This window comes from Pseudopodoces humilis, chromosome 11, assembly GCF_049639895.1.
Source record: "Pseudopodoces humilis isolate 2021_Gansu_Grassland_sample_001 chromosome 11, ASM4963989v1, whole genome shotgun sequence".
Classification (NCBI taxonomy): Eukaryota; Metazoa; Chordata; class Aves; order Passeriformes; family Paridae; genus Pseudopodoces; species Pseudopodoces humilis.
The window spans coordinates 13,136,265-13,160,488 of NC_142210.1; the positions used below are offsets into that span (position 1 = coordinate 13,136,265).

The following is a 24,224-nucleotide window of genomic DNA, read 5'->3' on the forward strand; positions in this document are numbered from 1 at the left end:
AAGCAGGCAGCATGATCTGGAGGCCTCAGGTGAAATCTCACTGAGATCTGCTCAGTGGGACAGCTGCTTCTCTATTTCCTGGCAGAGCCTGATGTACCTTGGTTTCACTGGCTAGCCTATGGTTGCCAGTATATTTTGGACCAGTCCATTTCTCTGCTTTTAGGTATGGAGTAGAGGCTGTTCTACTTCTCAAGCATGCAGCTTTGTCTTAATCCTGTGCCAGTTTCTGGAATGCTAGCAGGTGACAGCACCTTTTATTCTTGTAGCCTACCCCATTCCTCTTCTTTACTAGTGGGAGACTTATTGCCTAGCTTGGATTTCTGGTGCTCCTGCTAAAATGTTGATGATTGATCCTGATGCTCAGGTAGCTCCAGCAGTAACCCATCTCTATCCTGAGATGTCTTGTTTTCTGTTCCTCTTGGTGTGTGCAGAACACTCTTCTGGTTCTAATGCTGTTTTCCTAGCACAGGCCCAGATATAAGGCTTGATAAAGTGCTCAGGGTGAAGCTGGAGCTGCTGAGGCAGGACTAATAAAACCCTCTGAACTTTTGCCTTTTCTTCATGAGGAGGTGATTCAGGCTCTGCTTTTGGAGCTGCCCTTGCCCTCCCATCCTAGCAAAGCTGGGATCAGTCGGCTCCTCTGTTACAGTGAAGCCCAGAGTCAGACATGGTTCATAACCTTTGGGGGGCAGGTTGTGGGCAGCTTTTCTCTCTTCCCTAGGCAGATCCAGCAACTTTGAAGGTCTCCTGGAGCCTGAAGCAGCCGCCTGCAGCTCGGGAGCAGTGTACAGGGCGAGGGCAGAGGGGCTGTGGGGAGCAGGCGATGTGTGTCTGGGAGCAGCTTAGGCACTGGACCCTCCCGGCAGGACAGAGCAGGGCTGTCCGGGCGTGGGCAGTCGCTGCGTGGCGTCACCGCTGCCGCTGGCGGTGCAGATGTGTCCCAGATGTGCAGCCGAGCGCGCAGCCGGGCGGCGGCGGCAGAGGGAGCCCGTGCTCCGCGTGTGCGGCCCGGAGGCGCGGGGAGGAGCCAGCCCGCGGCCGCCCTGCCCGAGCGGGGCCTCGGTGCGCTCTTACCGGGGCTTCGTGACCTCTCCCGACCCCCGGCCAGCGGGAGGTGCCCGGCAGCGAGCCTGGGCCAGCCTCTGCCGACACTGTGCTTACACAGAGCACCGGCTCACCCCATCTCCTGCCGCTCCAGGCTGTGTGCTGCGACTCCTTGTGCGATTCCTATCTCTTACTGATTCCATTTCCCTGACATAATTACACGAACTACACGTTTGGCTCTCTGCTCATCCTGGTTTCTTGTTCAGATGAGCCCCGGGAAAGATGCTGCTGGGCTGGATGTAACTGTGCTGCCATCACGCCGTGCTTACGGAGACCTGTGAGGATGACCGACGTGGGAAGGAGGGAAAGTTAAAGGTTCTTTTTTCCTAGTGAATCAGTAGAAATGATCTTTATTCAGTGTGGGACGTGTATTTATAAAACTGTGCTTGCACAGGAAACCCCTAGGACTTTTCTTAATGTCCTCAGCAAACGTGGTCGGATTTAGCTACAGGGATTTACTAAGAGCTGTTACACAAATAAATAACGAAGTACAAAATTAGCAGCAGATCAACAAGCTGTGCTAAAGTCAGCAATGAGAAGGGAAAAAGGCTTCACAGTCCCAGAGAGGCTGCCTGGCCTGTGGCTGCAGGAACAAAATTCAGCTGCTCAGGAGTTTGCTTTGCTGAAGTAGAAAAGGATGGGCAAAAGACATGTTATCATGTTTTCTTTGGCAGGAGTGGAAAGGCAGATGATACTGTGTCTGGAGTTTCAGGAGTACTTCTATAACTTTTGTCCACTGCTGCTTGGCAGTGTGCTCACTTCAGAGGTGACTGGAATTGGTTTGACATTTTTCCCCCTTTCCTACGTACCGTACACACCTCAGGCTATCTTTGCTGGATGCAGAAGGATGGTTACAGGTGCTGTACTTCTTTTCCATGCTTCTCCAGTCCAGCCAGACCCCAAAGCTGCTCCTGCCATCCTGGGCATTCATGCAGCTCAGCGGGGCTGGGGTGAGGTGCTGCCTAATGGTAACAGTTTCCCTGCCTGCAGTGTCCTGGGGACCCTGCTGTGCTATCCAAAGCCAGGTGTGGCTGCTGATGAGCTCTCCTAATGCACTTTCCTGGTACATGTTGTTCTGTGTTTTTCCTGCTGTTCTGCTGCAGGCCTTGGCTCCAAGCCCAGCAGACAGGACAGCAGCAGCAGGGCCGCCTCGCCGAGGGACGTGCTGGCCACAGAGCCTGCTCGAGGGCTCCTACAGCACCTGGCTGATGGCAAGGAGCAGGGGCCAAGCGTGAGCATTTAGACTGCCCTCCCCAGGACAGGGCCATAGGGTCGAGGCTGTGCCTGTCCTGTAGCTGTGCCGTGCTGTGGGCTCAGCTATCCTGGCCAGCACCGGGACAGACCCATCACCTCACCACCTCACCTCGTTTGGGTGCCACAAGCACAACCCGGCATCCAGTGAGCTCCACTCTGCTGTGAGACTGTGTTGGTCTGAGCAATGTGTTCTGCTAAAAGCTGTGGAAGGAAGAAGTTCCAGACTGCTCACTGCCTTGATCTCTACACCAGTCTTGCTGAGCATCAGTGCAGCCCCTTGTGCGCCTCACAGAGAGGGTGGTCATTGTACCAGCACAGGCTCTAGAGCCACCTTCTCCTCTGAAACATTTGGCTTGGTTTAGGTTTTCTTTTAATTAAAAAAAAATAATTAAAAAAGGAAGTACTCAACCCTACATGTTTTAAGTATATAGTGCACGGCCCCTTGTTCTTAAGCAGATGAAGTTTTAGTGGGGAAAAGAAGTGAAACTGTAGAACTGTTGAAATAGTTTTGTTTGAAAGCAGCTTACAAAGATTGTGGCTTGTGTTCCCTGGTGAAGACGAGGCCAGCTTCTGGAAGTGTCTTGGTACCCCTCAAACAAGGGCAATAGGTTCCCCTAACCAAAATTCAAATACTGCTGCAATGTCATGCCCTTGCTGGACTTTAGTTCCAGCAGGGCTTTTCCTGCATTCCCTGACCTGAAGAAGGCAGCACGACCTCGAGTCTCCACACTCAAGTTCCTGCGCTCCCCCTTATCTGCACCAGGGTCATGTCCCTCATCTCTCTTAATTATCCTGAAAATCCCTCTCATTATCTTGTGTGATTCAATGACCTGTACCCTTCTGTGGGTACAACGAGCTGCATGAAAGTTCCTGCTCATTGGACTTTGACCAAAATAAATTATAAGCTTGTAAAATTTCAGTAGCTGGCAAGGTGCATTTGGGGTTGCTCCTGTTTCTGGGACATAGCCACAGCTGGCATGCCAGGGCTCGTGCTGGTGCATGGGCTCCCACAGGGCTGAGGGATGCAGAGCAGTGCTGGCTGAGCACCAGCAAAGCACCAGCACAGGCAGGCTGAGATCCATCTACAGAAGTTGCTCAGCTCTGCTGTAGCTCCTAATGTTTAGATTTTCATCAGCATGCTGTGGCCTGTCCTCCCTTTCCCCCTGCAGCCCCGCTGAGACATGCAGCAGAGCTTGCCTCCATGCTGGGCTGAGGAGCAGGAAATCCAGGCTGCATCCCTGGCCCTGTCACAGCCTGCCTCTGTAGCAGGGAGCAAGCCTTGATCCTCAGGGTAAGTGACGTGGTCTGGCTTGGGTCTAAAGCAGGATACCAGAGCCTGGAGCAAACTCTTGCCTGTTCTGATGGACTCCGTATGGGAGACCAGATATGTGCTTGCATCAGGCAGTAGGAACAGACCAAAGACATAGCCCAAAACATGGAACACACTTGGTAATGTGATGTGGATTCAAGTCCCTGCCCACCTTACAGTTACAAAATGGCTGTAAAAGTCCTCCTTTCCCTGCACTTGACCAATTCTTGTGTCAGGAGGATGTGCAGGGGCCAGGGCAGCCAGGCCCTGTTGTGCAGCTGCAGTGCCACCAGCACTGTTTGTGCTTTACCCACCTCCCCCCATCGCCCTGTGCTGGTGGGGGCTGAGCAAAGGCTGCTGGAGCTGGGCCTGTCCCCAGAAGCGGCAGCTGAGTGGTGTTTCTGGTGTCTCTGCCAGGTAATAGTCCATGATGTGAATGAGCTGACAGAAAAGCTGTTTCCCGTCGTTGAGGCCATGCAGAAACACTTCAGCGCTGGATCGGGGACCTACTACAGCGACTCCATCTTCTTCCTGTCGGTTGCAATGCATCGCATCATGCCCAAAGGTAGGTCTCTGCTGTTCTGCCTCCAGCAACACAGGCTCTCTTTTTCTTCTGCACAGAGATGTTATCCAGTGCTATTTGAAATACAAAGTTAATGAACTTTTGGGATGGACTCCTAGAATTCTGCTCCTTCCTGCAGAGTGATGGACTCATCAGTCCAAGACCACATCCAGGTCTCTGCTGGCATGAGTGACAGGAGGTTCTCCTTGTCACATGGCAGCTGGCCCTGCCTTTATGCCCTGAGATGATAGGAGATGTGATACAGGAGCAAGCAGGCCTGTTCTGTTTGTGTTTACATCCCCCTTCTCCTTGGGGTGCCAGCTGAAAGAGGTGCTGTGTATCTGTGGTGTAGCTCTGCACTCTTGAGCATCAGCAGAGTAGTTGTTGAGTCTTTCCTCTTGGCTTTAGGGAGCTTTTGGAAAGCTTTACTGATTAGCAACCGCTGATCATTTAAGTTCCCTTATCGTAACTCTGCTGTCACCAAGCAGAAACAGCAGGAACTCTGCAGGAAAACAAGGAAGCTGGCAGAAGGGGCTTGGCTCAGCTGGTGCCGTTTTCCTCCCCTGGCTGTGTGCAGTTGCCGCTCCTGGTACCAGCATGCTGTCTAGTCTTTGGTTGCACAAGTAGGGTTTTGTGTCCTTGGGCTCCAAACCCCTTCACTGGAGCTCCTGCAGCCATACTTGTCCATTCCCTGTGCTGGTCCTTGGGCTCTCCCTGTCAGGTGCCTCACTGGCCTGACATACCAGTGATGGCAGCATCCCTTCATGGGCTGGTCACATGTCTCCCTGGGCATGGCAGACTGCAGGTGGCAGTGGTGGCAAGGAGACCTGGCACCCCATCTGGCCATACACCTGCCCCAGGAGGCGCTGACCAGCCTCTCAAAGCTGTGGATGTCATGCAGTAGTGGCCTGTTCCCACATGTGTGCATATTCCCAGGGCTAGCACCACTGGCACCAGCAGCTTCCTTGACATCTGGAGCATCTGCCCAGCTCTAATACTCCCTGCAGACTTCCTACCACAGGTCTCAGGTGTACTCTTGCTGAGATGTGACCAGATATACTTCCCCTGTGCCCCTGCTTGGGGACTGGAACTGTGTCCCAGTTTGGCTCTACTCAGGAACTCCTACCTCTGCTCTGCTTCATGAGCCTTCCTCTGTCTTCTGTGGACTTGCCCCTGTCCTCCTGGCGTGGCCTTCCCACACTGGCTCATTAAACAGTGGGGCAGTGGTAGCCCTGAGGGTCCCATCCAAGCTCACTGATCATTACTCTGTGGGCTCCAGCAAATGTGTTCTACTTGGCTCTCCCTCAGATTTGGGTAATTTTGTGTGTGTGCTGTGCAGTGCTGTCTGCACTGAATGCTTTGAAGTACACTGCATACAAATGATGGTATTAATGCTGGCTAATTCACTCCTTCTGATTCCCTGCACTGTCTTTACTGTGTGCTAAAGATATCCCTGTCGTGCTGCCTGCCAGCAAGAAGCTGTTTGGTCTGAAATGCCTTTTCTCAGTTCATCAACCCATGAGTCATCTCATCTCTTGGAAAGCTTGTTTGCTCTCCCTCAACCTGACAGGGCTTTCCATGGTCTGTTGGGGCACAGGATGTTTAAAGAGGCATTTTTACAGTTTCATGAGTTTAGTTTTTGTTTCAGAAGCTGCTAGTAAATTTGATTTATATTTCCCTTGCAAGGGAGGTCAGGTTTACTGTGTTGGGTGCCTGGTGATTTATGGGGCTGGCAGGGCTCACCACCCCCTCCCTGTGCAGCCTAGTCTGAAGGAGAGGCATCAGGAAAGGCTGCAGCTCTGCTGCCCACTCACTGGCTTGCAGGTGATGTGGGAATGGCACTGGGCTCTTGCTGCCCTGCTGACTCTGATGAGCTGGTATCTACTGGTCTGAAGAAGCCACTTTGCTAAGCTGGAGGAGAAAGGACCAAGCTTCTTTTTCAGGCAGCACTACCATTTTTCCTGGTGCATTTCTGTGCCATTTCTTCTGCCTTGAATGCTGTGTTCTGCCCTGAATGCTGTGTCTTTTTGTGCACCTCTCCAAGCACATCTGACTCCATATCATTCGCACCACTTTTTTGTGGAATCTAGATTTGATTGGAAGCTTGAGCATCCTCTAGCAGAAATGAAAGCCCATAGATATGTACGATATGATATAATATTAAACCCTCTGGTGTGTTCATTTGCATTTGCATTAATCAGTCTATAGGGGTTTTTTTTTCAGTAGCAAGCAACCTTTGTACTAAAATTGGCTGGCTTGAGTTTACCAAATATATAATTTTTTGAAGAGAGGCATTTCCACAGTATCGTGATTTGTTTGGAACCTATTGTGATGAGGCATTGACTTTGCAAACTGGTGGCACTGAAAAGTGAACACCAGGTTATTTATATTTTTTAAGGGACTTTTGTGGGACATGTGCTGGCTGCATGCACATTGCACTGAGGGTAAATGGGATTTGCTACTCAGCTGCTCTGTCGTTTATTGTTGCTTGGGACCTTTGCCCAAAAAACTTCTGATCTAAAACCTGCAGCTGCCAAGTTATAATATAACATAACAGCTTCTTAGCTGGTGTAAATCACAGAACACTCTTGCCTTAAATGTCTTACATCAGTGGAGTTAATCTGATTTAAACCAGCTGGGGAGTTGGTATGCAGCACGCAGAAGTGCAGACTGCATAACTCTTGTCTGTGCTCGAGGCTCATAAATCCCGTTTTAATGTGGTGTGGCCAGGCCTGGGGAGCTGGAGAGGCGCTTGATCCATCAGAATGGTTCTGCAAGGAAGAAGTGATGGGAAAGTTTTGCAGAGAGGACAAGCAGGTTCAGGCTTAGAAGAAGCTGCCAGGATGAGGACAATGCCAGCATGAAATGGTCTTGAGACTTGCAGAGCAGTACAAAGAGGAGGAGGGAGAACAAGGACCCACCCATACCTTTTCACTTTACTTTTCAGTATGCCCATCCAGAGGGGACCTCTTCCTTCCTGACTGGCTTTGATCCCTCTATCACTTATAATTTTAGTTGTGTGTAACTTCAGGGGGCCCAGCAAGCTTTTTATCACCCTTCTATGGGTACATGAAAGAGTAATGCCTGGGCAGGTCTGTCGGGCAGGGAAGATCTGGGGACAGACTCTTGGTATCACAAGTGAGCGTAGGAAGAGTTGAGGTGACAGAAGGGCAGCCTGGGAAAGCTGGGAGCTCCCCAGGGAATTCTTGGCACCCATTCTTGGCCCAAGTCAGGTAGTTTTCAGGAAAAATTTGTTTAGCAAACTTTTTGTTTCCTCAGGAGGTGGTGGGCCAAGGGAGAGCCAGCAGCATCCAGCAGCTTGGGTAGAGCTTTGAAAACTGCAATTTGGTGTTCAACTCCATTGGTGTTGCTGATAGTGCTGCAGCAGGATGGCCTGTGGGAGAATAAAGAGCAGAGGGAAAAAGAGACATGACACAGAAGCAGCTTTGTGGCTTATCTCTGCCAACTTAGACAAAGGATTGGTGTCCCTTAGCTCAGGGGAGATTCTGAAACCTGGCTGATGGTACCATGCTTCACATGGAGTAGGGTATTTAGCAGAACTTGGCTGAAGATGGTATTTCACAAATTTGAGGTAGCAGAGTTTCCTGGCTGGTACAAACAGCTGGCTGTCTTCATGGGGAGCAGCAGCATCTCTGGGCCTGGTGATCTCCTCCCCCCTGGCAGCATGTGGGGGATTTCTCAGGGTTTCTCTCTCACTGTCCAGGCCAGTCTGAAGGCAGAAGCTGTGGTGAAGGCTGGGAAGATGAACACTGGCTGCAGAGGACCTCTGGGCTCTGCTGGGTGTGAGGTTAGCCCTCATGCTGCATCTTCTAGGAGTTGAAGATGCATCTGGGTACTTGCTGCCTGAAAACTCAGGAGCTTGTTCTGCTGGTGCATTTGGTAAGGCTGTTCATAGGAGGCTTGTAGGGGAACTAAGAGGCAGTGGGAGAAGGGGTAAGTCTCTGTGTGACTAAATAAAGATGCAGAGCTATGAGGAAGGAGAACAGAGTGGAACTGATCATTATATATTGCCAAAATTTATGGCACATCAGCATGGTCTCTTGGTAAAAAATGAAAGAGGTTTAAAGAGGGCAGTGGCTTCTGTGTGAGATAAGCCTGGCTGTCTGGGGCCCTCCAGTGTGGGAGGGGGCTGGCTGAAGGGGCTCATGGTGTGGTTCATGAAGCCATGAGCCATACAAAACAGAAGTTTGTACTGGGGAACAAAAGAACTGGGGGACATCGAAGTTGGTGAGAAGGGTGTTCAAAACAGTGTGTGGTGATCTGTAGAGCTCCTTTCTGCAGGATGTTTTAGGTGCTGTGCTGCCTCATGGAATTACAGCCAGCTGCTGTGTGATGGACAGCATGCCCTGGTGTGTCCTGGAGCTGCCAGCTGTGCAGGAGATGTCAGGAGGACACAGCTGTGGGTGGTGGGGGAAGCAGGGGTGGCTGCTGTGGATGAATAAGCAGCTCTGTGTCTGGGGAGTGACTGCCAGCAGGTAGATGTTCCTCTGGCTTCATAACAGGTATCCATACAGTGCCTGTGACACATCAGGATCTATGGGAAGTCCAGTGGTCTCCCTGGCTTCAGACTCTGAATGGGGCAATTTCTCCAGCTCATTATCAACAGCTGTACTGATTGTTAAGCACAGACCACATTATAATGATGTTTGTCCAAGCAGCTTGGTAATGTCCCAGCCCCAGTCGCTTGGGGTTTGGTGCTGCTTGCAGCAGGATCCAGATGCTGGCTCCGGTTTGGTCTCCCATGAAACTGGTATCAGCCTTTGCTCTGGGAGTACCAGCCCGGAGACAGAGGCCTCTGTGAACATCAGCTTATGCCTTTCCCACCGAGCAGAGCTGGGGGGAAGGCAAAGGCCAGCCAGGAAACGTGTTGGAGCAGGCACTGAGCTGTCCTGTGCTTTCTCAGGGCACTTTGCCTGTGCCAAGGCTGGGCACCTGGAGCACTCCTGCCTGGCTGTGAAGGTGGAGAGCCTGGAAGCTATGGGAAGGGGTTAAAGTACAGAGGTACCAGGAAAACAGTCTGTGTACTGGAATAATGCCTTGACTAGTAACTATCTTCTGCTAGTGTCCTTCTGGAAAAGCCCATAGGCAGCATCCTGAAGACATTGTTGATTGCTTTTGCAGAGATGGGTGCATGAGGATTCAACATTACATCTGCACTGTTTGAATCCACAGCACAGGATTGCCCAGGTCAGACTCTGTTTGCCTGTGGGGTGCCAGGTGCCCATGTGTGATGTGTCCCCTCTACAGCACCTATTTGCAGAGTTGCACCATATACATCCTGTGTCACACGGGGCATCAGAGGTCTCTGAGGTGGAGCCTGGCAGAGGGAGATGGGGAGGCATTCCCCCTTCTTCCTCCTGTCAGCTGCAGAGCAGCTCCTGGTGCACAGGGCAGCTGCCCACAGAACTCAGCAAATCACTGTAATAATTGTAGTAAGTGAGCATTTTGAAAGTGCGTCACTCCTGATCCTTTCCTGCTGGCTGAGCACTGCCATCATTGCTGAGCCCCACCACATCAGGGAATGCAGCAATGCAGCTGTTGGGAGAGGGCTGGGAGGAAAGTGCCTGTGTCCCAGATGCTTCAGGCTTGATTGTGTGCTGCCAACAGGGAGATGTTGGGAAAAGGCACAGGATATTGGGGTCTGTGGCAGAGCCATGTGAATTGGCCCCAGAGCCACGTGCTCCCAAACCACAGTTCCCAAGGGGTGCTGCAGTAGCTGAAGGGTTTACTTTCTGGCAAAAATGTTTCCATCTTTACTGGGATGGAGGGAATGTTAATCGTTTCTGATGTGCTCTCATAACCTACCTCCCTGCTTCATGCCGCAAGCACGTTAAAAACAGCCAGATTCCCTTCCCAGCCTGTTTCTGAGCTGCATGCACTTATGTCAGATCCTGTGATGGGAAGGGAAGATGCTGGAGTGTTCATTTGGTGAGCAATAGGGATAGCTGTGCCAGCCATTGTTCCTTACTGGGGTGAGCCTGTTGTGCTGAGAGAGTTGTTTTCATGATGCTTTTCAGGAGCAGACAACAGCAGACCTCTGAATAAGCCCACCCCAGGTAAACACTGGAGGCTGTGGTCCTGTAGAAGGGTCCATTTCTGCTGAGATGAACTGCTAACCCCATCTGGCTGCCTGTGGGACATGGTTCTCCTGGCAGGAAAGTGCCTTGGCCCCAGCCCTGGTGTGCAGGAGGTGCCAGGAAGGGCTTCTGTGATGAAGGGGATGTGGCTGCTGCTCAGCAAGTGCCTGGAAGCCTCCTGGATGCTGCATCACAGCACAGACCCCTTCCCTGTGGCACTGCTGCCTCTGGGGCCAACGTGGCCTGCAGCCCCCGGGGGTAGTGTCACTTCTCATAATTTCCACTGCCTGCCCCTTGCTGCAGTGCCACCATCGATTATTTTTGGATGTCCTAGATCTGTCAGGCCAGGGCTGGCTGCTCCCCCTGCTCCTATGGAGCAGCAGGATCTCATCACCTGGTGCTGTGGTGGGTGCTGCTCTCCTCTCCCCAGCCAGACCTACTGCCCCGTCCCCAAGGGGCTGGAAGCTGCTGGAGGTCACCCAGTGTTGATGCCAGGGCTGCTCCCCTCCACAGCCTCTCCCTGCTCATTAGAGCTTAGCAGGAAGAAACAAGGACAAAATCTGCCTGCAGCCCTTTCCCCCAGTGTGTGGAGTTAACTGGAATGTGAGCCTGGAAAATTTATTTTCCTGTATCTCTTTTTGGTTTCCCTTTCCATCTCACCTGCTCATTAGTTCACAGGTTTCCATCCACTGTTTTGTAATTTATAGCAACCTGGAATCAAACCTTATTTTGTCTGATTAAAAGATTTCCTGCTGCTCTTCCTCCTGCTCCAAAAAGTGTTTTTACACTCTTCCCCCAGCAGTAGCAGATATTAAATACAAGGTAAACAGCACTTCCATCCTGAAACCTATTGCTTGCTTAGTGATGTTGCTGCCTTGGAGTCCAGTTAAGAGTCAAGGTGTTGAGTACTGCTAAATATTAGTCCCTCAGACCTTGATAGATTACAAGAGGACACTTGGATGCTCAGGAAAAATTAATTTCCTGGAACAAAACACATCCATCTCCTGCTGAGTCTTCCCCTTCCCTCAGGAGATGGCTGCAGGGTGTGTGGAGCAAGGCGATCAAAGTGATGCTACTGTCAATACCTGGGAACACTGTTGCTGCTCCAGACCCCTGAGCTCACCCAGGTACCTGCCCTGCGTGGGTGGTAGCAATGATTTGTCATTTATCTCTAGCAGACAGCCTAATTTTTTAATTAGCTGATAGGCTGATTAGCTGCTGTGCTACAGCCACAGCTCTGCTCTGCCGGGTGCCTAATCAGTGCTGCAGAAACCTGGTTAGCAGCCGGGCAGATCAGCTCCTGCGCTTCCCTGGAGCTCTGTGTGCAGAGAGGGAGGCTGTTTGGTGGGAAGGTGGCTGCTGGGCTGTCCCAAGGAGCGGAGGGGACCCTTGGCTACATGGCAGATGTGAGGACCTGTGTTGAAAGCACGCACCTGGAAGGTAAGCCTGGCGAGCTCTGCTGGTGCAGGGCTTTGTAGCATCATCTTCTCTTGGGAGGGTAGGCTCTGGAGCAGCACCATGTCCTGGGAAAGGGGTCTGCAGCCCCCCCCAGTTGCCAGCACAGTGGCTGCAAGCTCTGAGGAGCATGTCATGCTTGCACACGTGCATGTGTGCCCCTGCCTTGGCTGTTTCCTCTGGGCGAGGCTCTCCGGTGCTGCCGAGGTCAGCTGGGCAGGCAGCAGTGATTAATCCTGGGCGCAGAGGGGAGGCTGCGTGTGGAGAAAACAAGGCCTGGCCAGGGGAGCACACAGCCAGAGAGGAAGCTGCTCACAACCCTGCTGACAGCAGCAGGGAGAGCAGCCAGGGGCAGCTGCCAGTGCGGGGGGTGAGCCAAACCCAGGGAGCCTCTAATGAAGGGCAGGATGGAGAACCCAGCATGTTTGTGTAAATAAACTGTGTGCCTCCACACTAGGCTTGTTGAGGTGCTGGCATCCCTGCTTGGCACTGCAGCTGTTCTCATGCTCTGCTCCCTGCTGCAGCTGAGGCTTTTGGGGACAGCTGGCTGCTGCTGCTGGGCAGTACCCTCTGGGTTGCACAGGGACCTCTGGAGCCTGTCACCCACTCTGTATCTATGCTTGGCCATGGTGCTGGCTGTGGGAGTGGAGTTTTTCTTGGCCACACATCTTTCTGAGCCAGTGAGGGCGGAGGATCCTGGTTTCACAGCCAGCACAGGCAGCTTTGTGGATCCGCACGTTGCTCCTGCAGGCACGCTGCCCGCTAGAGCTGGCGGCTGCTGCCATGCTCCAGGAGGGTTATTGCCCAACGCAGCCATCTAAGTCACTGCTGGTCCTTCACAGTTCCTTCTTCCCTTGGGATCTTGTCCTGTCATGATGGGGACAGCTGAAAAAACCTGACTTAAAAAAACATTGCTCAAAGCGATTTAGAGAGTTAGAGGGGCAGCTGTGCAGGTGTGCCCAGCATTTGTAGACCAGCAGACCTGAGATCCCCAGCCCTTCTGACTCCAACTCGGAGAGCTTTGGTTGCTTGACTCTCTTCCTTCTGGTGGTCCAAGTCAAGTGGCAAAATGAACAGCCACCCCCTGGCCCTTCCCCACAGCCCACTGCAGCCCCACAACACCAGAGCTGCAGGGGACACTCCTGTCACTTGGCTGCACTGTGTCACCCATGCTGGGTGCAGCTGCTGCTGACCCTGTAAAAGGTTCTCTGAGCTGCTCTGCCTCCAGCTGCTCCCAGTCCCAGCCCTTGCCAGGCCATCACCCAGCCACCACCCTGGGCTGCCTCCTGAAGGATGGAGCAGGGTCTTGCCTCCCTGTGTTGCAGGACTGGCAAATGCTGGCTCCATGGGAAAAGGCAAGGTGGTCTGCCTGCGTCAGCAGTCCCTGCAGTGCCCTTGTTGATCTCACCTCTTAAAGTACCTATGGCTCCAAAAGTCACTGCTGTGATGCAGAGGAGGTGTGGGGAGGTCAAGGTGCTCCCACCTGATACGTGCTGAGTCCCAGTTTAACAGCTGGACTCAATGATTTTAAAGGTCTTTTCCAATCTAAATAATTCCATGATTCTATGTAAGCATCAGAATGCTTAATTCCTTAAAGACAGGTTTGTTGAAACACATGGAGGTGCCAGTGTAGAGGATGGTGGGAGCAGAGCCAAATTACCACCAGCTTTGGTGACAGGTGTTTGCCTCCAGAGTGTGTGTGAGATTTGGGCACAGTGCAGCCTGGTGGGGTGGTGTTCTGTCCCCTCCTGGTATCCCACTATTGCTTGCAGCATCTCCTTTGCCAGACCAGCTGCAGGCAGGATTTTTCTGAGGGGGCTGAGCTTATGCTAACATGAGCCTGTCAGTGGGCTGGAGAGTTATAGCACATGCAGTATTTCAATTCTTGCTTCTACTCTACATCTATTAAACCACTGCTCAATTATCAATGATTTAGACTGCACTGTTTGCTGGACAGCTTCTGCCCTTTGTGCTGTGATTGCAGCTCTCCATTTCACTAATAAGTTCCTGGACACAACTCTTCCCTCTCCACTGCCAGTGGTGGCATGCTGCTTCCCCGGATTTGGAGCCAAGGCCAGCACTTAGACCCCAGCCCTGCTCCTGCTGTCTGGGCTCAGCTTTGCCAGGGGAGTGACCCTTATACAGAGAAAGTTGTTGGGATGAGCATAAAGTACTTTGGCTGCAGAACAGTCTGTGCTGCTCTCAGCAGGTTCCTGCCTTTGCATCTCCACTTCACCTAACCCTTGTTCCATAGTCCTGTAATTATAAACCAAATATTTACATCTTTTAGAGTCCATCTTCTCATCTCAGGGGAAAGTGGTCCCTATACCTTGGGCAGGTTCAAGACTGCCCATCTGTAGGCTGCTCTGAACAATGGGAGCAGGTCCTAAAGGGCTGGAGGGGTAATAGCTTCTGCTGATTGCTCACTGCATGACATCCCCAGAACCCTGGCTAGGTCTGTCAAAGCAGCTCATCTCCTCCCTATGCCCCCTGCTGCCATTCATGATCCTGCCTGACATTTCTGGGAAGAGGAATTTCATAGAATTTTACAATGGTTTAGGTTGGAAGGGACCCTAAAGTTCATCTGTGTCCAGCCCCCCTGCCAGGGACAGCTGTGTTAGCTGGTAGATCAGGTTGCTCATTTAGACCAAATTTGCTCCTACGTGTCACTCCAGTGGTGGGCTGGCCTGGCTCACTGCACACCTCCTCTATCCCTGCTGTGCCCTGGGGCAGTTTTTGGGGTCCATGCTTCCTGGGAAAGGCTGTTAGACTTGCTGCAGAAGCTGCCCCCTGCCACAGGGGCTCCTGGGTGCTTTTCAGAGCATCCAGACAACTTGCTGTGCCCGTTAGAACACCAATGGGGTGCCTGTCTGTGTGCTGTCATAGCCCCACTGGGTTCTGGCAGAGAATGTGCAGCAGTGGGACACGGGAATATGACCTCTGCCTGCCTCTGCTCCCTCAGTGGATGAGGTTGTGGGATGAGGCATCTCTGAACCTGGCCATTCTCCTCTGTACAGAGCCGGGGGAAGTTTTGAGCCAAGCCTGGAGCACAGCCCTGCTGTAGGCTGCAGTAAGAGATTACAAGCTTTAAATGGGGCCAACCTGTGCTATAAAGCTGTCACTGCTAATGGAGACCATCTCTGCTCTGAGTGGCTCTGGAAGTCCCCTTTCCATGCCATGGCTGGAAGAGCTGGAGCTGAACAGAGTGGAGACAGAGTGAAGACATATTACACAGTATGGCAAAGTTAAAAAACTCACTACTGAGCAGAACAGTCAGCTTTTCCTACATTTACAACTGGATCTCTCTGAGCATCTTGTGTCTAAGAGAGCACACGATTCCTCCACCCCCACATGGGCAGGCAGGACAAAGCACTTGGTAGAAGGGCGAAAGAGCATGATACATCATAAATACTAGTGCCTGGCCCCTTGCCAGTCCTAAGCAGAGAAATCATCCCAGCCATTAATCTGTGCGTGCAAGCTGCATCTGGCAAAGTGATGCTTAATGTTGCCCATGCTAACTTATGTCTCACTGTTGCAATTCATGCTTGCTTTAACAAAAAAAAATTAAAATTTCAAAAAATTAAAACAAAAAAGGTACTTGGTGCTTTCTGGGTCAAATTTCTTAGTGAGTATTTCCTGGGGGAAACACAGGGCATAGCACGGACCAGTGTGATGGGGTGAGCCAAACATGGGAAGCCTCTAATGAAGGGCAGGATGGAGAACCCAGGGTGTTTGTGTATGTAAACTGTGTGTCTCCATGCTGGGCTTCTTGTGGCACTGGCATCCCTGCCTGGCACTGCAGCTGTGCTCAGCTCCCTGCTCAGCCAAGGCTTCTGGGGACAGCTGGCTGGGCAGCATGCGCTGGGTTGCACAGGGACCCTCCAGAGCCTTTCACCCGTGGAGGTGCTGGGGCAGGCAGGGTTGGAATTGGAGCCTACTCCAGCTCCTTTCATTCTCCATTGTGATTAATTGCAGTTGGTGTTCGTCTATAATTTTAGAGAACAATAGGATGACGTGCCTCAGTTAATTGAAACCTGATGAGGCGTCATACGGCTGCTGTGCACTAGGGTGACTGGTGCAGGGATGCCTCTGGGAATCCCATCCCTTCTTTCCAGCCTCAGCAGTACTTTGTAGGGCTCAGGCTCCCCACATTTCCATGGAGCTGAGCTTGTGCTGTAAGTCCAAGGTCTTCTTGTCCTGGGATTTTGTGACCAGTCTGGGTATTCTCAAGTGTGGTAATGTTTAGGATTTGGGGGCTTGCCCACTGTAGTTTGGACCACTGAAGAGGTTTGGTGCATTTGGTATACATGTTTTGTTCCCCATTGCAGAAATCCACTGCTCTGCTGATTCATATACTTGAGTTGCACTGGGCATTTCTGAGGCAGTTCAGAAGGCTGGGGGAAATTGCTTTCAGGTCAAGACCTGCTTTAGCCTGTGGTGAATTACTGTGCCTGGGGTTTAAATCTTTGCAAACAGAGGATTATGTTGATGGTAAATACTAGGTAGGCCTGAGGATTGCCGTACTGATGGCTGAAGGGAGCATGGCCTTTCCCTTTAGCAGATAGAGCATGATGGATGTTAAAAAAATAAATTGAGATGCAGCCCAAGTTGTAGCTTAGATACTATTTCTCCTTGATTTATATTTCTGCTTGGGTGCTTCGCAGTGTAAGCAGTATATTTCTTGCTTAACCTCACAGGGCCTTTTTGTTCTTAAATGAGGACAATGTGGTAGGTATGACCAACTGCCAAGAGTCTCAGATTAGTGCAAGATCTGCAAAAAATTCAGAGCTGCTGTACAGCCCAGCATCTGCTTGAAACACAAACACCAAGCAATGAACGCTCAAAAATGCAAAACTGCACTCCTGTGCTGGGGGATAACTGCTGGTGCCTGGCTGCTCTTGGTGCCTCTGGGTCTCTAGTCCCATGGTGGCTTTGGGGGCTGAAAGCAGAGCAATTGCCTCCTGCTCTCAGCAGCCAGGTGTAGCCAGCAGCCTGTCCCGAGCACAACAGGGTGAGGGGATGAGGAAGCATGGTAGTGGGAAGGATGGAGCATGGGCACTGCCCCAGCAACAGCAGCCTGATGGGAAGCCCTGCCTGCAGGTACTGAACAGGAGGAAGGATAAAGGTTTTGTTTGCTACTCTGGAAGAGGTGGTGACAGGCAGGTCTAGCCTGCAGAGAGCTGTAAGGGCACCTGTGCATGATGAGTGGGACCGAAACAGGTTAACATGGCCTTACAATCCAATTAGTGCCAAGTGCTAAGCAAGCTGGCCAATTTGCTCTTGGCTTTTATAACACGTATAAATAGAGGGGGCATTACATAATGCCCTGGGGATAGCTCCATTCACAGTCCGTGAGAAGGGCTGTGCTGGCCTGGCCAGAAGATGACCATGGCTTTGCTTGTGGCTGGGAGATCCCATCTGATGGCTTGATCTCTTGTAGTGTTTGCACTTGCTGCATTGCACTTGGCCTGCTGCAATCCATGCAGCATCCCCAGATCTGCCTGGGATGAGCAGTCTTGTCAAAGCACATCTCCTGCACACTCTCCCAAGCAGCATCTCCGTCTTTCAGTCCTGTGTGCTGCAGAGGAGACTGGGACAAATTTGGGCAGGGACCTGACTCTGTTAATGATCTCAGGCCCAGCCTTGAGAATTATGTCCTCCAGCCTTTCCTTTCTCTTAATGTCTCACTGCAAGTGGAAGATGCTTCCATGTCTTCACAGGCCCCCTTGCCTCTGGGAGGGTAACACCAGCAATAATAAAATCTTCTTGGCTGCTGCAGATCACCAGCAGTTCTGTGCAGGCAGAGGGCTGTAATCTCTTCCTCAGCGAAGCCCATGGCAAGCTGCTGGGAGCTAATGGGTTTGTGCAGGTCATACTGGAGGTGTCATGTGGCAAACAGATGTTGTCCATGATGGGAATTGCTTTGGTATGTTGGACCAGGGATGGATGCTCTCTGGGCTGGAGGTGGGAAACGCTCATGGAGTTGGTAGCTAAAAGTAAACATGGGATTTTGTGGGGCTGCCACTACAGAAGCACTTCCAGAAAGGGAGAGAGGCTGGGTTGAAGCTACCTCTTGCTTTTGTCAGTTATATGGAAAACCAGTTTTCTGGAAGAAAGGAGAGAATGAATAGAAGCAGGGGGTCACTAGAAATAATTTCTGAAGTAAACATACAGTGGTAAATGCTTCATGATGGTTGAAGTTTGTTTGCTTCATGCAGAGGTTGCAGCTGGATTGTGTTTTCTCTGAGTTGGTCGAGTCTTGCCCATGGAGCAGACTGCACCAAATCCTCATTGTTCCTCCAGTAGCTGCTGGTAATCACAGGTTACAGTTTTGTTTTATACTGCTGATTTTTCCTCTTTGTGCTTTCAGAAATAACACAGATCATCCAGGTAGACTTGGACCTGAAGTACAAGACCAACATCCGAGACCTGTTTGATGAGTTTGACAACTTCCCGGAGGGAGCAGTCATTGGGATTGCCAGGGAAATGCAGCCAGTGTACAGGTACAGACCCCTCCCTGTGGGGAGCAGGGAGTGAGCAATGGGTGGCTGGTGGCTTCTCTTCAACTCAGGTTGCTCTTCAGAAAAAAATCCTAGGGAGCAGTGCTCTCCCTGCTTTAATCCTGCAGGGGGACTTAATGTGGAACTTGTAAGTTGTTATGAACAAAGGGTACAGTGTTGCTGTGGTTTGTTTGCTTGTTCTCACACACCATCACAAGACTTCCAGAGCCAAATTCTTGATAAGCAGTGCCAGAATCCATGCCTGGATCATCTAGAGGTATGTTTGCCCAGCCAGGCCTGCTGAGGTGCTGTAATTGTTTGTGTGCTGGCACTCAGAAGTTTTGGCTGAGAGTATTGCAGAGAGTAGCGATTGAGTTTGGGCAACAGTGAGGTTCTGGGCCCCTGGAGTGTCAGTGCAATGCAGCAGGGAAGGCTGAATGGTCACCTCTTGCTGGCCTGGGCAAGCATGAGAGTGGCCTCATGGTTCCTTGCTCTTCAGACCCGTGGTCCACCAGCCACTGATCACTGTGCTGGAAACCACTCATGAAGGGGTGGCCCAGTCCTTCCCACTCATGGACCACTGGTGGGATTCAGGGACACAGATATTTCTAGGTGCTTAGAGAAATTGGTTTGGTTTAGCCTGCATTGTTCCAAGGATGGACCTCAGTTTTCTTTTAATCCAGGGTAAATCAGATGATCATTCCAGGATGCCTTAATGGATCTTAGCAGAGCTGAGTTTGAGCATCTGAGATGACTTGGCTAGATTTTCTAATCCTAATGGAAAAGTTCTTGGAGAAAGATAAAAAAGTGTAAGAGGTCTGTATGTCTTTTCCTTCCCTACTGGAAGCCTACTTCCCTACTGAGCCTTGTAAGACATGACCAGCAGCACTCTTGGGCAAAGGCTGAGCTGCAAAGATCTGGACCAGCCTTTTTTGCTGCTTGTGCATCCAGATGAGAAGGGGGTAGAATCAGAGAGAAGTTCATCAACAGGGGACTGATGGTCGTTAATCACCACCTAAACCATATGAGAGAATGTGATTGCTCAAACTGCAGAAGTCACCACTATTCCTGAGCTGGAAAAAAGACATCTCTCTCTCTGTGATATAAGTGTTGCCTCTCTCCTGATTGGTACTGTTGGCAGGAAGAGCTGGGACTAGAGGAACACGGATGCATAGGTCTTGTCTCCGTAGGATGGCACCATGCTCAGAGAGTAGAGGGCTACTGTATCTGCTTTGGGTGTCCTCACAGGATTTTGGTGCCCAGAATGGCAAATCCAGGCCCAGTTAATCATATCCAATTGTTAGAGCTTAAAGGGGGATGGAAGGAAGAGCTGCAGCCAAGAGTGGCCACAGGGCTGTGGGGCTGTAGCCTCGGTTGGCCTGGCAGGGCAGATCCCTGTCGTTAGTGGTGCAGCCTGGAACAGGGTAAATCAAGCATTCATTTGCCTACAGTTAGTGCAGGGTGGAATCACTTTGTTTTTGTCTCTGCAGGGTTTTGCATTATTTCAGTGCATAACTAGGGAGTGGAGATGGTGATCTGCTGCCTGGATGTGGTTTGTGGGGCCGGGCGTGCCTGGAGGGGACTGAATTAAGGTTTGGGGTGCTCCGCTGGAGAGCCTTTCAGCATGGCAGGGGACAAGGCATGGGATCATGGGGCTGAGCACTGAATACCTGACCCAAGCCATAGCCATGTTCTCTCCCTCCTGCCACCCGCAGTGGGGACAAACATGCCAAGCAGTAACAGCCCTCATAGGCTGCATTTTTGGGATGAACTTTCTGTTGTTGAAGTTTTGACGTTCTGGGTCACTTTGGGCTATGTTGTGCTTTTCTTCTTGTGTTGTTTTGATCTTCATGTGAAAACAAGTTCCTGATCCTTCTTGTCGCCAGATCACCCGCTGTGGGGTGAGCTGTGCAAACTCCAGCCTGCCCTCCTGCCAAGCCCTGCACCCTGTGGGGCTTGCACCTCACTGCTAAAAGGGTTTCCAGACACAAACATGAGCTGACAAAGCATGGATGTCTTTGTAAAAAAAACTAAACCTTTACTATTTTTATATTTTAGAAAGATAAGAACATGTTGTAGGTGTAAAATAAGAGGTGTCAGCTCCAGCTGTGTTGTTTGCCATGTGTGCAGACTTGAAGCATTAGTTGGGAAAATGGTTGTGGGGAGGGAAGAGGATTACGGGGTGACAGTGGGGTCTCTGTTGCCACTTATGTTTTCCTCACCATTTCACACAGCTCTCTGCAGCACTAGCTTTGCTCCAAAGCATCAGAGGACCTGAGCTGTCCTGAGCTTGCTCATGGACCTGTGGACTCAATTATCTGGGGCAGGGTAAGCCCCATAGGAAAGATGGATGGAGATCAGTCCACCGTCTGTTTCCATCAGCTGCCCATTGGCTGCCTGGCTCTGGGCTGCACTTTCTAGGCACAGGTTGGGGCTGCAGAAGGCTCAGGCTGCTTTGCTGGTGCAGCAAGCAGCGCTGGGTACAGACATTCACGGGAAACAGGAGTAAGAGAACAGCAAATCGGAAACATCCCGGAGCCTGTCTGCATATCCTGAAGGTAGGGGAAACCTCCAGACAGCAAAACAGGATGGCACGGGAGTGTTTCCACTCGCTTGACTCATGCTGAAACAATGCCTGGCCACTGTTTGTCTTGGACAAACACATTTCTCTGAGCAACAGGATCTCCTGGCCCTCCTGCTAGGCCAGTGCTGGGATTTAACTGTTGCACAGTCTGGGGTTGGCCTGTCCTTCAGGGACATTCAGGGTGAGTTGGAGTGGCCTGTGGAGAGCAGTAGCTTCTGCTGAAGCTGGGTATGGATCACCCTGCAATGTCTGGCAGGAAGTCCTGGATGCAGGGGGGAGGTGGCAGGAGCCCATGTCATGTGCAGGAAGTGATCTGAGGTCTGAGGCCATCAGCATCAGGTTTCCATCTCTCCAGCCACAGCAGGGAAAAGAGGCACCCTGTCAGATGTGTTGTCCTTCCTGTGGCGTTTGGATCCAATGTGGGACTTGGGCTATGGTCAACACCTCTGTGGACAGGGTTGCAGGCAGAGCTTCATCCCACAAGAAGCTGTCCCTATGGTGGGGTTGTTGAGGACCCTGGTACTGTGCAGCAGCCTCCTAGATGCTTGTGGGTTTTCTGTGGCAGCACTGGATTCCTCCTGCCAGGCTGTTTGAATATCGGTCTGCAGAAGAGCCTCTTCCCAGGCTGACTTATGCCTGCTCATGTATATACTTGCAGAGGGTACACACTGTGGGCAAGATCAGGAGCTCTGGCTTCAGTGGTACTGATTTTGATGTAAAGATTAGATTCTGCATCTGAAGTTTGCATCATCCAAAAGGCTTTCCATGCAAGAAGGTGCTTCTTCAGAGTCATAACCTTAATTAATAGGCCTGTTGTCCCCTGCAGCAGTTGTGCTGGCCAGTGCTGCCCACCAGGCTACACAGAGTGATAATGGTCTGTATAAATATTTATGTTGCACTGAGCCTTCCGTGCCAGGTCTTGGTCAAATTAAGAAGTCCAGTCTCTCTGGTGCTCATAAGCCTTGCTAAGAAACATGCAGAGAAGCATTGCAGATGCAGCCTGCATGGGAGTGACCAGATGGGTAGGCAGGTCACTGTCCTTGGGGGGTGTGTGGGAGCATGCCGGACCTGTGGAGCAGCTCAGCTGTGTTCCCAGCAGTGTAGCTGGGCTATGGGTGGTGATGGAAGCATGGCCTGCTGCCTCTCAGCCTCCTGGCCAGGTGTGAGCAGTGGGGCTGCACCTGGGGCATACCAGGGTCTCCATCAAGGCACCATGATGGCATCCTCACACCAGTGTAGCCCAGACCTACCTGTGCCTCCCTGCCAGCCTGGCTTGGCTCAGCACTTGTTCCCGGACACAGGAGCTCAGTGCTGCCAGGTGCAAAAGGGATAGGACTCCTCATTTCAAAGCAGCCCTGTGGTTGAGAGGAATAGAATGGAGAAATACTGTGGCACTCTCCAAAAAGTCCTGAAAGCTCTCACATTACTAAAGGCAGAGCTTAAGCTCTATTCTTACTATGTTTCCTGGTTATAGATCCCTCCATTCACACTGGTGGCATGTGAGAGGAGGCAGAGCAGTGGTATCGATTGCACAGCTGCTCTCAGCAGCCTTGGCCTGACCCCGGGCCCGTGTGCCACACCATGCTCCCTGCTCCCATCCCCACAACCATCCCAGCCTCCTCTCTGCCTAAGCACTGCTGCTGCTGGCACTGGTAGTGGGCTCTGTGTGCCTACCAGTGAGCCAGCACCACCTAGGGCCCTCAGCACTGCCCCCATCATGCTCCCCTTGGATGTGTTCTTGGGAAGGAATGGTCTGCTGGCAACAGGGAGGACCTAACCCACAGGTCTTCAGATGGGTGCTTTTACCCTCTCCAGGTAGGAGGAAGATACCTGCTGTGAAGATGGACCTCAGAAGAAGTCCCAGAGCTTCACAGGTCCAGGAATGCACACAGCTGGGGCTGGAAGGGTGGCTGCTGCCTCCACTTCTGTGTTGGGTGAGATCTTTACTGCTGTCCCCATGTCAAGAAGCTAATTAAAGCTTGAGGCATCTTGGGAATCCAGTGTTGGAAATGATAAAATTTGTCCAGTAAAAGGAAAGGATATCTACATCAAAGGGGCAGCTACAGACTACAAAGGGCTGACACTTGGATCCCTGTGTGGCTGCAAGGCCATTCGCCTTTGCCTCTGCCTGAAATGTAGGGAGAACTCAAACAGGACATTATTTTGTAGAAAGGAAAAGCTTTGTTTCTGCTTGTGATCATGTGGGAGCTGCTGTTAGTGTGCTGTGAGCTCAGTGACACACATTTTGTTTGTTTGAGAGCTGCTGAAATGACCCAGAGAAGCCAATTAATGGGTGGAAGCAGGACTGTGCAGCTCCAGCCGTGGAGCCGCAGCACTTGCAGTGCTGGGTGTTTGCTGGAACCTCAACAGCACTGGCCCTAACTCACTTTGTCAGATGTTTGGAAGAGGAAAGGAGTTATCCTGGGCTGTGAGCAGGCTAATGCTAAATCCATAGCCAGGCCAGGCTCTCGGAGAGTTTGGGCTGAGACAGTACATTCTGTACCTTTTCTTGGGATCTAAAAAAAACCACAAAGTACGGCTGACAGCTGCAAGCGAGGAGCAGCTGGATTCCCTAGCTGAGGCAGCAGTGGTGGTTGTAAGATATAACACTGCAGGTGGGCTAAAGCCTGTGATGGAGCTTTCCAGAACTTAAGATAACTATCTCCAGCAGGCAGGTCCTCCTGTCTGAGTTTTCCTGATTTCGTGGCGCTTTCATGCAGGCAGGTGGCCCTGACTTGGAGATTTTAGTCTTTTCCAAGGGCTTTTGCCCTGAGGAAGCAGGGAGTTGGCTTCCACAAAGGGCTCTGTTCCCCAGGCCCCTCAGGAGTAAAGGCAGGAGACTTTGTGCCTGCCATTTGTGCCATTGTGATGTCAATGCTGCCTGCCCACAGATCTGCAAGCCTCAAAATCTGTGCACTTTGGATTTTAAACCATTTCAAGACTTTGACTTGATTTGTAGCAAGTGCTGCTGTTGGACACATGGGGAAAACGGTTCCAGAAATCGTTGGGCAGTGGCTGCAAGAAGCAGCCAAAATTACAGAACAGACAGAACCTGCAAGGAACTGGAAGCAGAATTAATTTCAGGAATTCATTTTTACCTCTGATTAAAAAAATTATCCAAGAAGGTAAAGGGTTGTGTTATTTACAGCTGTGAATATATAGGAACCTGTCCAATTTATTCTCACTATGATGCAAACTAGAAATGTCATTTAAAAACAATTAATAAATTGGATGGGATCTGACAACCATAACTGTGCATTGATTAGCACAAATAGTATTAATAATATTAAGCAGCTGGTCAGCTTCTGTGAAGGGAGAGCATCTCCCCTGTTCCTGAGAGTCCCATTGGCAGGCAAGG

At 51.2% G+C, this 24,224-nt stretch overlaps 1 protein-coding gene across 1 annotated transcript in view; it reads left to right on the forward strand.

The window, feature by feature from the left end:
• Window positions 1–24,224, forward strand: part of XXYLT1 (xyloside xylosyltransferase 1) — a 33,886-nt gene that overhangs the window by 1,716 nt on the left and 7,946 nt on the right. The window contains exons 2-3 of the mRNA XM_005527116.3: window positions 4,085–4,232; window positions 18,153–18,285. Coding sequence (XP_005527173.1) covers window positions 4,085–4,232; window positions 18,153–18,285 — 281 coding nt within the window. The remainder of the gene's footprint in view (window positions 1–4,084; window positions 4,233–18,152; window positions 18,286–24,224) is intronic.